This window comes from Budorcas taxicolor, chromosome 18 (genome assembly GCF_023091745.1).
Source record: "Budorcas taxicolor isolate Tak-1 chromosome 18, Takin1.1, whole genome shotgun sequence".
NCBI classification, from domain to species: domain Eukaryota; kingdom Metazoa; phylum Chordata; class Mammalia; order Artiodactyla; family Bovidae; genus Budorcas; species Budorcas taxicolor.
This window is the reverse complement of record NC_068927.1, coordinates 64,317,572-64,331,109: the sequence shown is the minus strand read 5'-3', so window position 1 is coordinate 64,331,109 and position 13,538 is coordinate 64,317,572. Positions and strand designations below refer to the sequence as shown.

At 57.9% G+C, this 13,538-nt stretch overlaps 1 protein-coding gene and 1 non-coding gene across 2 annotated transcripts; one reads left to right on the top strand and one right to left on the bottom strand.

The window, feature by feature from the left end:
* Nucleotides 1–482: 482 nt before the first annotated feature.
* Nucleotides 483–6,821, bottom strand: ISOC2 (isochorismatase domain containing 2). Its single transcript, XM_052656353.1, has 7 exons — nucleotides 6,737–6,821; nucleotides 3,764–3,986; nucleotides 3,380–3,517; nucleotides 3,016–3,225; nucleotides 2,682–2,752; nucleotides 2,424–2,541; nucleotides 483–881 (listed from the first exon to the last, which is right to left on the bottom strand). Exons 3-7 carry the CDS (start codon nucleotides 3,512–3,514, stop codon nucleotides 801–803), a joined length of 615 nt encoding a protein of 204 aa, XP_052512313.1. The 5' UTR covers nucleotides 3,515–3,517; nucleotides 3,764–3,986; nucleotides 6,737–6,821; the 3' UTR covers nucleotides 483–800.
* A 5,150-nt stretch (nucleotides 6,822–11,971) lies between these two features.
* TRNAW-CCA (transfer RNA tryptophan (anticodon CCA)) lies at nucleotides 11,972–12,044 on the top strand. The gene has a single exon. It is a non-coding gene; the product is annotated as a tRNA-Trp (tRNA).
* Nucleotides 12,045–13,538: the final 1,494 nt, after the last annotated feature.

Here is a 13,538-nt window from a genome sequence, read left to right as displayed (position 1 = left end):
TCCCATCCATCCGTCCATCCATTCAACCGCATGCCTGTCTCTCTTCCTTCCTCCGCGTACCCAAGTCCCTCCTGCCTCAGTTTCCCCCTCCGCACCGGGGTGCGGCCGCGCTCACCTCACTTTCCGGATGCGGGACCCTGGGGGAGTCGGGGGGTGGCGGCGACGTGGGGGGCCGGCCGGGGTAGGCAGAGCGAGCGCGTGTCTGCGAGCCAACCCGGCTGGGCGTGTGCGCGCGCGCTGCCTGAGGGGCGGCCGGCAGCGTGTCGGGGACCCGGGCCGGCAGTCCCTTTGCGGGCAGATGCGCGCCGGCTGCGGTGCAGATGTGAGTGGCCGCCCTCGTCTTTGCCTTGCGCCGCCGGCTCGGAGTTGAGCGGAGGCACCACCCCCTCCCCACCTGCCGGGGACCCCTCTTCCCCCGCCGCCCGCGGGCCCCGGTCGCCCCCGGGACACCCCCCCAGCCCAAGAATGGTTCGGCCCACAGTCACATCAGTGTTTATTCTCCGCGAGCGGGTCCCACACAGACTGTGACGCCCTCCCCCTCGCCGCCCCTTGGAGTGGCCCGGGGCCGAGCCCCGCCTCCAGCCCGGCTCGACCAACCCTCGCCCAGCTCTGGGAGCCTCATTTGCATTTCCGGGAGCTGCGGCCCAATGGGAAGGCGGCACCCACCGCCCTCCCGAGGGGGCGGTTCTCCCTGTGGACTGCACCACTCTCGGGACCCGGCGACGGGGGGAGAAGGCGCGCCTGCCAGAGTCCCGAGGACAGGAGAAGAGGGTGTCTCCGCTCAGCGCAGGGTGGCGAGGTCAGCGGAAGAGGGGGTTCTGGTCTTGGAAAAGGCCCAGCAGCCCGCTGTCGGGGCTGGGCTCCTTGATGAGCTTCTGGATCTGTAGGGGCAGTCAGGAGGAGTCAGGGGTTCCCGTTTCCACGACAGATCCATTTTCACCTCCCTCGCCAACCGCCCCCCCAACCCCCGGGCAGTAACTGGCCAAACTCACCGCCCCCTCCCCTCAAGACTTCTGCTGGTGGTCTCCCTTTCACCACAGCTACCAGGGGTCGTGCCTGATTATCTGTCGCCTGGGCCCACCTTGCCGGCTTCGACCACTGAGGGTGACTGACTGTCCTGGGGCTTCCTGTGTACACCTGCTTCTTAAGTAATCTCCCCTCTCAACTCTCAGGTCCAGCCCACGCCTTGCGCCTCAATTCTGGAGGCACTTATGCAACTGCCTCTTAGATGCTGGTGGTCACTTGACTGGGTTGCCACGGCTTCGCACCTTGGCCCTTAAGGTAATGGAATATGCTAATATCCCAGTCCGTGCTCAACCTGGAGCCTCTCTGGGCTGCCTTTTCATGCACTGCACCCACCAGCAAGTCCTCTCATGCTAACCTACAGAAATTACAAAATAAAAGTGAGCCAGGCCTGTAACCATGCTGCCTCCACCCTCGTTTCCCTCCTTCCTACCCCATGTCCATTAGCCATCCAGCACCACACACAGATCTGACAGTGTCCAGCTCCCGGGTGCAACCGCACCAGAACCTTTGGGAAGACTCTGCTCTGGCTCCTCCCCGCCCCCCCCGCCCCTCCTCCACCCTGAGCTCACCGAGCCCTGCTGTGGTTCCTTGAATAAGTCAAGCTTAGTCCCACGTTCAGGCTTCTGCCCTAGCTGTCCACTCTGCCAAGACTGCATTTCGGATGACTGGTTGCTCACCGCCCCCACTCCAGGTCTTCACTTTAGGGCCACCCCCGGGGCCTCTGCGCTGCCGGCCCCCATCTCATCTCACACACCCCACAGATTCCCTCCCCAGCTCCTGGCTGCCATGTGAAACTGAATACAGATTGTCTTTTTCTGCGATTGCCCCTGGACCTGCCACACTGGCTGGCACACAGTAGGTGCTCAGTAAATGCTCAACAGACCTGATCTACAGGAGAAGGGGCAGACCTCAGAGGACTGGGATATTAGCATATTCTGTTACCCTAAGGGCCAAGGTGCGAAGCCGTGGCAACCCAGTCAGACCTGGGTACTGGGAAGGCCACTTGCGTGGTGGCTGTGGAGGCTGGACCTGAATCCAGACTGGAGGAGGAGGAGGGGTGCTGGGGAAGGGCCGGGGGGGACCGTCGACAGGGTCCCCGTGGCTCCCTTCCATCTCCACCTCGCTCTAAAGTCCCCTTCTCCCAGGAAGCCTCTGGACTGCCCTCAGCAACCTGTCCTGGCACACCCGGCCCTCCCCTGCTTTCTCTGTCTCTACAGCCCTCAGGGCCAGCCGGCTTCTCTGCTTCAGATGTACGGCAGCGTTGACCTGCAGTGTCCCCTGGGGGCAGCAGCTTGCTATGTTCTGGGATGTATTCTGCCACTGTACCGTGGGCCCTAGAAAGGCATTTGCTGTTTGAGTGGGAGAAGGGGGAGGTCGGGTGTTGGGGGATCCAGTACCTCCTTGAACTGAGGGTGGGCAGCATCGCCCATGAGCTGCAAAATGAGCCCCTCGCTGGTGGAGAGGAAGGCGCCGCTCTGGCGCATCCGCGACAACGCCACCAGCCGGTCCACCTGGCTGAGGGGGTGAGGGAGAGGGTGTCTCGGTCCGCACTGCAGGCCCAGACAGCTGGTGAACTCAGCAAGGATCCGCCCCCGGGTTCTCCCTGGGTGCCCCAAACCCAACCCACACGCACCTCATCCCTGAGAAGAGCTCACCTCCGGGAGGTACAGGCGTCCACCACCACGTGGACCTGCAGCCCGCGATCCAGGAGGTCCAGGGCCGTTTGCTGGGGGTGGAGAGAGGTCAGGACTACCCCAGCCAGGAATGACGGGGGCCAGGGTGGAGCTGAGGGCAGATCAGGGCAGGAGGGGTGGGGATTATAGCGGGATCCTCAGCAGGACGAAAGACCAGGGGTCCTGAGTGGAGGTGAAGATCCCAGGTCAGGAGGGGAGCCACGGGTCAGGAAGGAGAGCGTCCAGGGTTCTGGGTTTTCAGGTTGGGGAGGTCTCAGGTGGAGAGGAGGTCCCAAGGGTCAGTGGGGGGTCTCACCAAGATGCAGGCTTGTGTCTCCAAGCCACAGAGGAGCACGGAGCGCAGCTGGGGCCGCGCGTCCAGCTCCTGCTGCACCACGGGCACCATGCTGAAGCAGGTCTTGGAGTGCGGCTGCAGGCCCTGGGCGCCCAGCTCGGGCACCGTGGGGCCCAGGCCCTGGGGGTACTGCTCAGTCAGCACTGTCGGGACATTCAGCAGCCGGGCCACCTGGCGTGGGGGCACAGGAGCACAGGTCTGAGCCCAAAGAGGGGCTGGGGCCTGGACTCCTGGTCTGACGGATGAGGGGCTGGAGGGCTGGACCCCCGGGTCTGAGGGAGGAGGCGTGGGGTCTGGACCCGGGCCTGAGGGAGCAGGGCTGTACCTTGAGCATGCGCGCAGCCACGGAGACGATCTGGCGGAAGTACACGACGTGGCGGAACTTCTCCTGCATGTCGCACAGGAAGAGCATGGAAGATCCGGGGAGGACGCGGCCCAACGCGGGCCTCGCAGCTGCCATGTCCTGGGATGGGCAGAGGGCCCAGGGAGTGCGGTCAGGCTCAGAGGGGGCTTCTCTGCATGTCCGGGGTCCACACACTCACCCCCTAGACTCCCACTGTGACCCTCCCGCAGCCCGGGGGGAGACTGAGGCTCTGAAGGCACGGCCAGCCCGAGGCAAAGCTGCACCCCCCTCCCCGCCCCCCACGGCCTGTGATCCCTCAGGTCTGACTGCCTCTCTGAATACAGTTTGCCCACGCCTGAGACTCACCAGCTGAACCCCGCCGCCTCGGGGTCTTAGAAAGAAAGGCTGGGGTACCCGCGGCGTGGAGTATTCGGCCACAAAAAGGGAAGGAGCGTGGACGCCCCTCGCCGTGATGCTGCCGTCACAGAGCACCGCGCAGGAGTCCCTTTACAGGGACCGTCCACCGAGACGGAGCGGGCGGAGGAGAGACTGCAGAGGGGCCAGGAGTTCCCGTCTGGGGATGGAAGTGCTTTGGAACCAGAGAGCAGTGCTGGGTGCACAATATTAGCAACACACCAAATGCCTCCTAACTATACGCTTTAAAATGGTCAGGATGGTAAGGTTTAGGTTATGTATATTTTGCCACAATTTTATTTTAATTATTTTTATTTTGCTTAATTTCTGACTGTGTGGCAACTGTTCCCCAACCAAGAATGGCACCCGTGCCCTCAGCATCGGAAGCACAGTCTTAACCCCCCGGGCCTCCAGGGGAAGCCCCTCCCACCATTAAAAAGAAAGAAAGCAATGTAAAAATTAAGGGGGACACTGGTAGAGTCACCTAGCCAGCAGCCCTTTTAAAGGGGAGGACACTGAGGTCCAGAGGAGGGGTCCATGAAGGCCGAGGTGCTGTGGGGACTAGAGGGGTGACTGCCCCCTCTCCCCATCAGGGCCCCGGACACCCCGAGTCCCAGCCCATGTTACCAGAGACTTGTCTCTGGTTCCTGGAACTGATGCACAAATGGGGAGTCCTGGCTTGCGTCTGCAGCTCCCCCCATCTCTGCATGTCACTCACTTATTTGTTAATTTATTTAGGAAGCAAAGGCCCTGCGGACCCAGTGCACCCAGCGGAGGGCAAGCCAGCTGACCCTTGCTCAGGGCAAGTTTCAGTGTCGGGAGTCCCACAGGTGTTTTTGGTTACTCTTTAAACTGAGCACATCTCCCACTGGAAATGTTTCCTACATGGAACATCTAAAGTTTAAAACCTAGTGGATGGCTAAAATGGTGAATTTTATGCTGTGGGAATTTTGTCTCGAAATACAAATGGAAGGGAAATTCCCTCAAAAATGAAACCACGCTGCGTTACTTCATTGTGTAAAATTAATTACAGCTGTGGCCAGGGTGAGGCTTTCTGGGGAAGCTACTCTGTCTTGGCAGAGTTCTCCCAGAGAAAGTGGAGAGAGAGAAAGCAATCTTTTTGAAAACACACAGGTGACCCTGTTACCCCATCTTAGCTCTCCCCCAGGCCTCATGGCTTTTCTCTGCCTTCAACACTAAGAGGTACCGTCCCCCCACAAGGCGCTGGACTGCCACATCCCTCTTCAGGGCCTTTGCCCAGGCAGCTGCCTTCACCTGGAGCGCTCTCCTCACTCCGGTTCTGGGTGGTAACTCTCCAAGAGACGGAGGGACAGGATCAGGAGCAGGCGGGGTGCTGGAATGTCCGTCTGTGAGGGGCGCCTGCAGGAGCTCCCCTTTGGGATGGTAGCAGTGTAAACTGCAGCAAGCACCCCCTAGGGAGAACCATGTGCCCACAGTTCTCAAAATTACAGATTCACAAACCCTGTGACCCAGGGAACTCATGCTAAGTGTTTAGCCTACGTGCATGCCTGCAGACATGCCTGTGAAATGACCCGTTATTCATTATGGGACAAGGTTATTCACTATAGACCCCTCCCTGAGCAAAAGAACAGAGAGAAATCTAAACATCCACAGTTAGGGCACTGGTAACCACAAGGAAGATCTAAGTAACAATGTGGAGAAGTGTCTGAGAGATGTTAAGGAGGGGAGTGACAGGGGGACAGACGCGACAAACATAGTGTGTAAACAATGCTCCCATTTGTGCCAAAATGCAAGAAGGAAAAAAAAAAAAAAGCCTACATACTGCTGCAATCCGTATTTGCTCTCTGGCCAGCACGTAAGAACAGGCTTTTTCTGCACGGACAGGTCTCTGAGGGGCACAGTGTGAAGGATGTTTGACCACTGTGTGTATGACTGTTGCTCTTGAATTTTTGACAGTGTGTAAACAGGTTCTCCAGTCAGGTAAATATAATACAGTGAATACAATACAGTAAAACGTTTACATAAGGCAAGGACCCAGCCAAACCCATCGGTGGCATTAAAGTCATGATAATGATTGTCCTTGGGCAGCAGTGATGAAGGAGGGGCTGGGACTTCGCGTAGGGGGTGTTTGGTTTCTGCGTTTGTATGCTGTTCACATACTCTTTGTGAAGATACGTGAGCTGTGTATCTGTGACTTGTACTTTTCCCTACACGTGTAATAAACTTCCACAAGAAAGTTTTGAAAATAGAAAACAGGGAGGCCTCGTTGGCCGCCTGTGGGGCTGGACTGGAGGTGGAGGCCGGGAGGGCAGGGTCCAGTCCAGGCAGCGGGGACGGAGAAGAGGGGGCAGGCGGGCCTGGTTTCCAGTCGTCAAGAGGGTGGGCTAATTCCCTTGAAGAGCCCACCAGATTGAGGCAGAGGAGATGAAAAACGTGGGGGCGGGGCCTGGCTGGAGACAGAGTTTGGGGGTGCTCTAGGGGAGTGTTGAGGATCCAGAACGCAGCTCAGGGCAGAGGAAGCCCGAGGCCGGGCGGAGGAGCGGCCCGCGATGCGGGGCCACCTGCGGAGCGAATCGGTCTGTTGAGATCCCCCCGGTGGCCCGGGGGGAGTGCGTCCGCACTCAGCCTCGCTGGCTGTGTGACCCTCAAGTTTCAGGCTCCGTCTGAGCCGGTTTCCTTCTTGGGGAAACAGCCGCCGCGCAAGGGTGATGCGGGCACTCGGCGCGGAGGGTGGAATCGGCCCTGGCCAGCCACTAGTGTCGGGCGCGGGCAGGAGTCCTGCCCCGGCCGCGTCCCCTCGGCTCCGGATGGCCCCGCGGAGCCTTGGTCCCCCCAGCGGCAGGCGGGGAGGTCCGTGCCCCCACAGCGCCGGCGGGGCCTTACTCGGAAGGCTCCGGAGGAAGCCGGGCCTGCCCTCCGCAGGTGAGGCCTGCAGTCACTCACCCGCTGCCGCCGGACTCGCGCAGCTCGACTCCTCGGGTAGGGTCCGCCGGCCGGGTCAACGTTTCTCACCTTCTGGACGCGGAGCCCCACCCCGCGCCCTCCACGTCCCGCCTCCCAAGCCGATCCGCCCAATAGGCACTCGCCTAGCTCTGCTCCGCTCCGTCGGCAGCCAATCCGCGAACGCCGCTTCTTCCCACCCGCCTCGGGGAGGGGAGCCGTGGGCCAGGCTGTCGGTCTTGAGAGCGTGATTGGCCCGTCTTGGAGAAAGGCAGAGGGTCGGGCCAATGGAGAGTCGCGAAAGGCGTGGCGTGTCTAAAGGCGGAGCGGTGAGCCGGGTACAGAGAACTCGGGACTGCAGCCCCAGAGGTTGGTGGGTCAGACCGACTGTAAAGTTCGAACGACAGCGGGGAAGGGCGCGAGGTGCGCGGCGCAGGGGCAGACCTTGGGTCCGAATCTGGCCCTTCTAGCTAGAGACAGAAATTTAGACCCACGGATTACATCTTGGAATGTGAAGTCAAGTGGGCCTTTGAAAACATCAGTACGAACAAAGCTAGTGGAGGTGATGGCATTCCAGTTGAGCTGTTTCAAATCCTGAAAGATGATGCTGTGAAAGTGCTGCACTCAATATGCCAGCAAATTTGGAAAACTCAGCAGTGGATACAGGACTATAAAAGGTCAGTTTTCATTCCAGTCCCAAAGAAAGGCAATGCCAAAGAATGCTCAGACTACCCCACAGTTGCACTCATCTCACATGCTAGTAAAGTCATGCTCAAAATTCTCCAAGCCAGGCTTCAGCAATATGTGAACCGTAACTCCCTGATGTTCAAGCTGATTTTAGAAAAGGCAAAGGAACCAGAGATCAAATTGCCGACATCCGCCAGATCATGGAAAAAGCAAGAGAGTTCCAGAAAAACATCTATTTCTGCTTTATTGACTATGCCAAAGCCTTTGACTGTATGGATCACAATAAACTGTGGAAAATTCTGAAAGAGATGGGAATACCGGACCACCTAACCTGCCTCTTGAGAAATCTGGATGCAGGTCAGGAAGCAACAGTTAGAACTGGACATGGAACAACAGACTGGTTCCAAATAGGAAAAGGAGGACGTCAAGGCTGTATATTGTCAACCTGCTTATTTAACTTATATGCAGAGTACATCATGAGAAACGCTGGACTGGAAGAAGCACAAGCTGGAATCAAGATTGCTGGGAGAAATATCAATCACCTCAGATATACAGATGACACCACCCTTATGGCAGAAAGTGAAGAGGAGCTAAAAAGCCTCTTGATGAAAGTGAAAGAGGAGAGTGAAAAAGTTGGCTTAAAGCTCAACATTCAGAAAACCAAGATCATGGCAACCAGTCCCATCACATCATGTCAAATAGACGGGGAAACAGTGGCCAACTTTATTTTTTTGGGACTCCAAAATCACTGCGGATGGTGATTGCAGCCATGAAATTAAAAGACGTTTGCTCCTTGGAAGGAAAGTTATGACCAACCTAGACAGCATATTAAAAAGCAGAGACATTACTTTGCCAACAAAGGTCTGTCTAGTCAAGGCTGTGGTTTTTCCAGTAGTCATGTATGGATGTGAGAGTTGAACTATAAAGAAAGCTGAGTGCCAAAGAATTGATGCTTTTGAAGTGTGGTGTTGGAGAAGACTCTTGAGAGTCCCTTGGACTGCAAGGAGATCCAACCAGTCCATCCTAAAGGAGATCACTCCTGGGTGTTCATTGGAAGGACTGATGTTGAAACTGAAACTCCAATACTTTGGCCACCTGATGCGGAGAGTTGACTCATTTGAAAAGACCCTAATGCTGGGAGGGTTTGAGGGCAGGGGGAGAAGGGGACAACAGAGGATGAGATGGTTGGGTAGCATCACTGACACAATGGACATGGGTTTGGGTGGACTCCGGGAGTAGGTGATGGACAGGGAGGCCTGGCGTGCTCTGGTTCACAGTGTCGCAAAGAATCGGACATGACTGAACGACTGAACTGAACTGAACTGAACTGAACTCCCAATTCACTGTCTGCCTTTCAGCCCCTCAAATGCCCACCCGTCCGTCTTACACTCTCCTCCGGCTCACTCCGCTCCAGCCAGGCTGGCCCTCAACGTCCCACCGTAGGGCCTTTGCACCAGCTGGTCCCTCTGCTTGAAACCCCAGACTTTTTCACAGTACCAGCTCCTTGTCATTGAAGGCCTTCCCTGACCACCCTGTATGAAGGAGTCACCCAATCGGGTTGCTATCCGATCAATATTTTCTTCCCAGCACTAATACCAATCTGAAATTGGAAATTTATCTTGCGTTAAAAAAAAAAAAAAGTATGGATGTACTCATTTATTTTCAGTGCTCCCAACTTTACCCCCCACCCTGCCATGTCAACTCCACGAGGGCAGAGATGTCTGTTTTATTCACTGCTGAGTCCTCACACCCAGATCTGGGCCTGGTATGCAGTAGGCGCTCCGCAGTCTTTGGGAATAAACAAGACGAGACCAGACATTAGACAGAGCTGAGCCAGGGTGAGAGGGAGCCGAGGGGGCAGTCACCAAGGAGGTGGGGCTGAGCAGAAAGAAGGGAGAAGGTGAGGGAGGGAGAGAGCACCCCCTCCCCCATCCCAGAGGCTGAACTGGGGGCCCTGGACCTGGGAGACGACCCTTGAGGCCGAGGCGGGAGTCTGGGCTTGATTCCTGTGGCCAGAGGTTGCCAGGAAGCTCGTGGATGGGACAGGAGACTGCCCGGCAGGCAGCTGAGGAGCTGTCATGGCGGGGGCGCTGGTCCCTGGGGGAGCCTGGGCTGGGTTGTGATTGGATGTCACGGGAAGTAGGTCCCCCAGCCTGCAGGGGTACCCTGAGAAGGGCAGGCACAAGGCACCTCCCACCTGCCCCCCTCAGAAGCCAAGAGCTCCTCCCCTCCGCCCAGGGAACGCGGGGGAGGGAGCAGGGGTTCGTAGAGCCGTGTGTCCTGCCTCAGGGCCGGCTGGCCCGGCACACAGAGGGACAGGTCAGATGGGGCTGAAGGACACGCCGGGGGGAGCGCAATGTCCTCAAAGAGGTCGAGGGTGGAGGTGTCCAGGGCAGCGAGACTCAGGCTGGGGCCAGCGTGCAGTGCCTCGGTGGGCGCCACGGCACAGGCCACGCCCAGGAAGGGGGAGGGAGGTGGTGGGGGCGGCCTCCGGGGCGACGGTCTTTGGGGAGGCGCCTCCTGGGACAGGATGGACACGGCCAGGCGCTGGGTGGCAGCTTCGATCTTGGCAAACTGCCTGCAGAAAGAGCCGGGCGTTAACAGGGGTGACCGCGAAGAAATCCCCTCCCGTCTGCCATCCCCGGAGTGACGTGACTCTTCTCTCCCTTCCCATTTGTCTTTAAGCTACTGTCTCTGCCCTGGGTCCGTTTCCTTGAGTCCCACAGTTCAGTGTCTCTAACCCCATCCATGGGCTTTCCTGGTGGCTCAGATGGTAAAGAATCTGCCTGCAATGTAGGAGACACAGGTTCGATCCCCGGGTGGGGAAGATTTCCCTGGAGAAGGAAATGGCAACCCACTCCAGTATTCTTGCCTGGGAAATCCCATAGACAGAGGAGCTTGGCCGGCTACTGTCCGTGGGGTTGCAGAGTCGGACAGGACTGATCAACTGACCCTTTGTTTCACTTTCAACCCCATCCATAGGGAAGCTATGAACAGCTGTGGCGCTTGCGCATTGCGCAGGGCCGCACGTGCCGTCCAACACTGTGCGCACTTGAAAATGTTAGTTTATGTTTGCCCGTGCTGGGTCTGTCGCTGTGAGGGCTTTCCCTCCTTGGGGCGCACGGGGGCTCCTCTAGTCGGGGTGTGCGGGCAGCTCATCGCGGTGGCTTCTCTGGTTGTAGAGCACGGGCTCTAGGGTGCACGGGCTTCAGTAGCTGCAGGCTCGTCGTCAGTCATGTCTGACTGTTTGGGACCCCATGGGCTGTAGCCCACCAGGCTGCTCTGTCCATGGAATTCTCCAGGCAAGAATACTGGAGTGGGTTGCCATTTCCTTCTCCAGGGGAATCTTCCCAACCCAGGGATTGAATCCAGGTCGCCTGCATCGCAGGCAGATTCTTTACCACTGAGCCATCAGGGAAGCCCCAGGGCCTCAAAACAGGACTGCATTTGGAGATGGAGTCTTTAGAGAGGTGATTAAGTCAAAATGACGTCATTAGGGTGGTTCCTAACCCAGGAGGAGGAGATTCGGACACACCGAGGAAGGACCACAGGAGAAGCCGAGGAGGAGGCCTCTCTCCGCCAGCACCTTGGTCTGGGGCCTGAGGCTCCAGAATCGTGAGGTTGTCCTCAGTGCCCTGCCCGGTCTGTCATGTTTGATCGTGGCTGTTCCAGCAGATGAATGGAAAAACATGGTGTTGAACGAAAGCAATGAGACTTAGTCCGTGCGTGCTGCTGCTGCTGCTGCTGCTAAGTCGCTTCAGTCGTGTCCAACTCTGGGCGACCCCACAGACGGCAGCCCTCCAGGCTCCCCTGTCCCTGGGATTCTCCAGGCAAGAACACTGGAGTGGGTTGCCATTTCCTTCTCCAATGCATGAAAGTGAAAAGTGAAAGTGAAGTCGCTCAGTCGTGTCTGACTCTTTGCGACTCCATGGACTGCAGCCTACCAGGTTCCTCTGTCCATGGGATTTTCCAGGCAAGAGTACTGAAGTCGGTTGCCATTGCCTTCTCCCAGTCGGTGCGTGACACCATAGAAATAAAGTTCAAAACCAGGCTAACTCGATCAACAGGGAGAGATGTCAGCATGGCGACTCATGGGAAGGAGATCCCACCAGGATCTCTGGGGGCAAGAAATGCCCTGTTCTTGGATCTGAATGTTGATTTTATCAGCGGGTCCCCTTTGGGAAAAAAAATTCATTAAGCTCCGCGCGGATGATTCATGCTTTTTTTTTTTTTTTTGGTATTGTTAAACCTGCAGGGAAAGGTTTATTTAAAAATGTATCCGTTGAAACTTCCCTGGTAGTCCAGTGACTAAGACAGCACGCTGGGTCACTGATCAGGGAAGACCCCACATGCCCTGGAAAAAGTAAGCCGGAGCAGCACAACTCTGGAGCCTGTGCGGAAGTCCGTGCTCCCCAAGGAGAGAAGCCACCTCAACGAGAAACCCTCGCGCACACCTAGAGAGGAGCCCTGCTCGCCACAACTAGAGAAACCCACACAGCCGCGAAGATAAATAAAAGTTAATTAATTTTAGAGAATATATCTGATGGGACTTCCCCGGTGGTCGAGTGGCTAAGACACCATGCTTCCAAAGCCGGGGCCCCGGGTTCGATCCCTGGTTGGGGAGCTAGACTCCCTGCACTCCTTGCCGCGGGGCGCAGCTGAGACCCAGAGCTGTCGGATAAATAATCAATTAAAGTTTCAATAAAAGAACTGCTGCGTCAGACAACCGTCTTTCGACCTTTCTGCAAGTTTGAAAATTTTCACACGGAGTTAAACAATCTCTAGCGTGGGTGGAGGGGCATCCGGGGGGAGCGGGGCCTGAGGGGACCCAGAGAGAGGAGCGCGTGGGTGGGGAGACACAGCGGAGCTCGCCCCTGCCCTGGATCTTGTCGGGCCGCGCCTGCGTGCCCAGGGGGATGTGCTCACTGTGGGCGGCCCGGGCCTCGGGGAGCCTGGGGCAGAGACGCCGTGGGGGTGGGGACGTCTGTGCTGTGGAAGCTGGCCCTGGGGGGCGGGGAGGACAGGCAGGGAGCTGCGGGGGGTGGGGTCCAGGCTGGGGGCGGGCTGAAGGTGGGGAGGGGTCCTTGAGCAGTTGGTGAGGAGGCTGGCTCTGGAACATGGGGCGGGACCGTGTTTGGGGGCAGGTGGGTCTTCCATCCTGGGCTCCCTGGAGGAAGGCCGCTTGCAGCAGGGGAGAAGCGGTTAGGCTGGGCGGCTCCCACTCATTCACGCGTGGTCCAGGATCTCCTGGGGCGAGTCCCCGGAGCCACCCAGTTCCAGAAAATCAGGAGCTTGGGAAAGTCACTTTCCTGCTCTGTGCCTCAGTTTCCTCATCTGAAAAGGGAGGACTGTGAGAGCACCCGCCTCCTGGGGCTGCTGTCAGCGACTCCTGAGCTTATGCTCACTGTAAGGGGCATCAGGGGCTAAAACGAAAGCACTTAGAATAGTGCCACGGAGAAGGCGATGGCACCCCACTCCAGTGCTCTTGCCGGGAAAATCCCAGGGACGGGGGAGCCTGGTGGGCTGCAGCCATGGGGTCGCTAAGATCAGACACGACTGAGCAACCTTACTTTCACTTTTTACTTTCATGCATTGGAGCAGGAAATGGCAACCCACTCCAGTGTTCTTGCCTGGAGAATCCCAGGGACAGAGGAGCCTGGCGGGCTGCTGTCTATGGGGTCCCACAGAGTCGGACATGACTGAAGCGACTTAGCAGCAGCAGAACAGTGCCAGGCACATGGGAAGTGCCCGATAGGTTTTAGCTCCCATCGCCACCACCCTCATCCTTACCATCACCACCCTCACCACCCTCACCATCAGCACCCTCACCACCCTCACCACCCTCACCACCCTCACCACCCTCACCACCATCACCCTCACCATCACCACCCTCACCACCATCACCCTCACCACCCTCACCACCCTCACCACCCTCACCACCCTCACCACCCTCACCACCATCACCCTCACCATCACCACCCTCACCACCACCATCACCACCACTATCACCACCCTCACCACCCTCACCACCATCACCCTCACCGCCATCACCACCCTCACCATCACCACCATCACCACCCTCACCATCACCACCATCACCACCCTCACCACCCTCACC

Coding starts and splice junctions, on each gene's coding strand:
- ISOC2 (XM_052656353.1), bottom strand. CDS start 3,514: ATGGCAGCTGCGAGGCCCGCGTTGGGCCGCGTCCTCCCCGGATCTTCC. Junction 2,542..2,681: donor GACGCCTGTACCTCCCGGAG/GTGAGCTCTTCT, acceptor TCACCCCCTCAG/CCAGGTGGACCGGCTGGTGG. Junction 882..2,423: donor CCCACCCTCAGTTCAAGGAG/GTACTGGATCCC, acceptor CTGCCCCTACAG/ATCCAGAAGCTCATCAAGGA.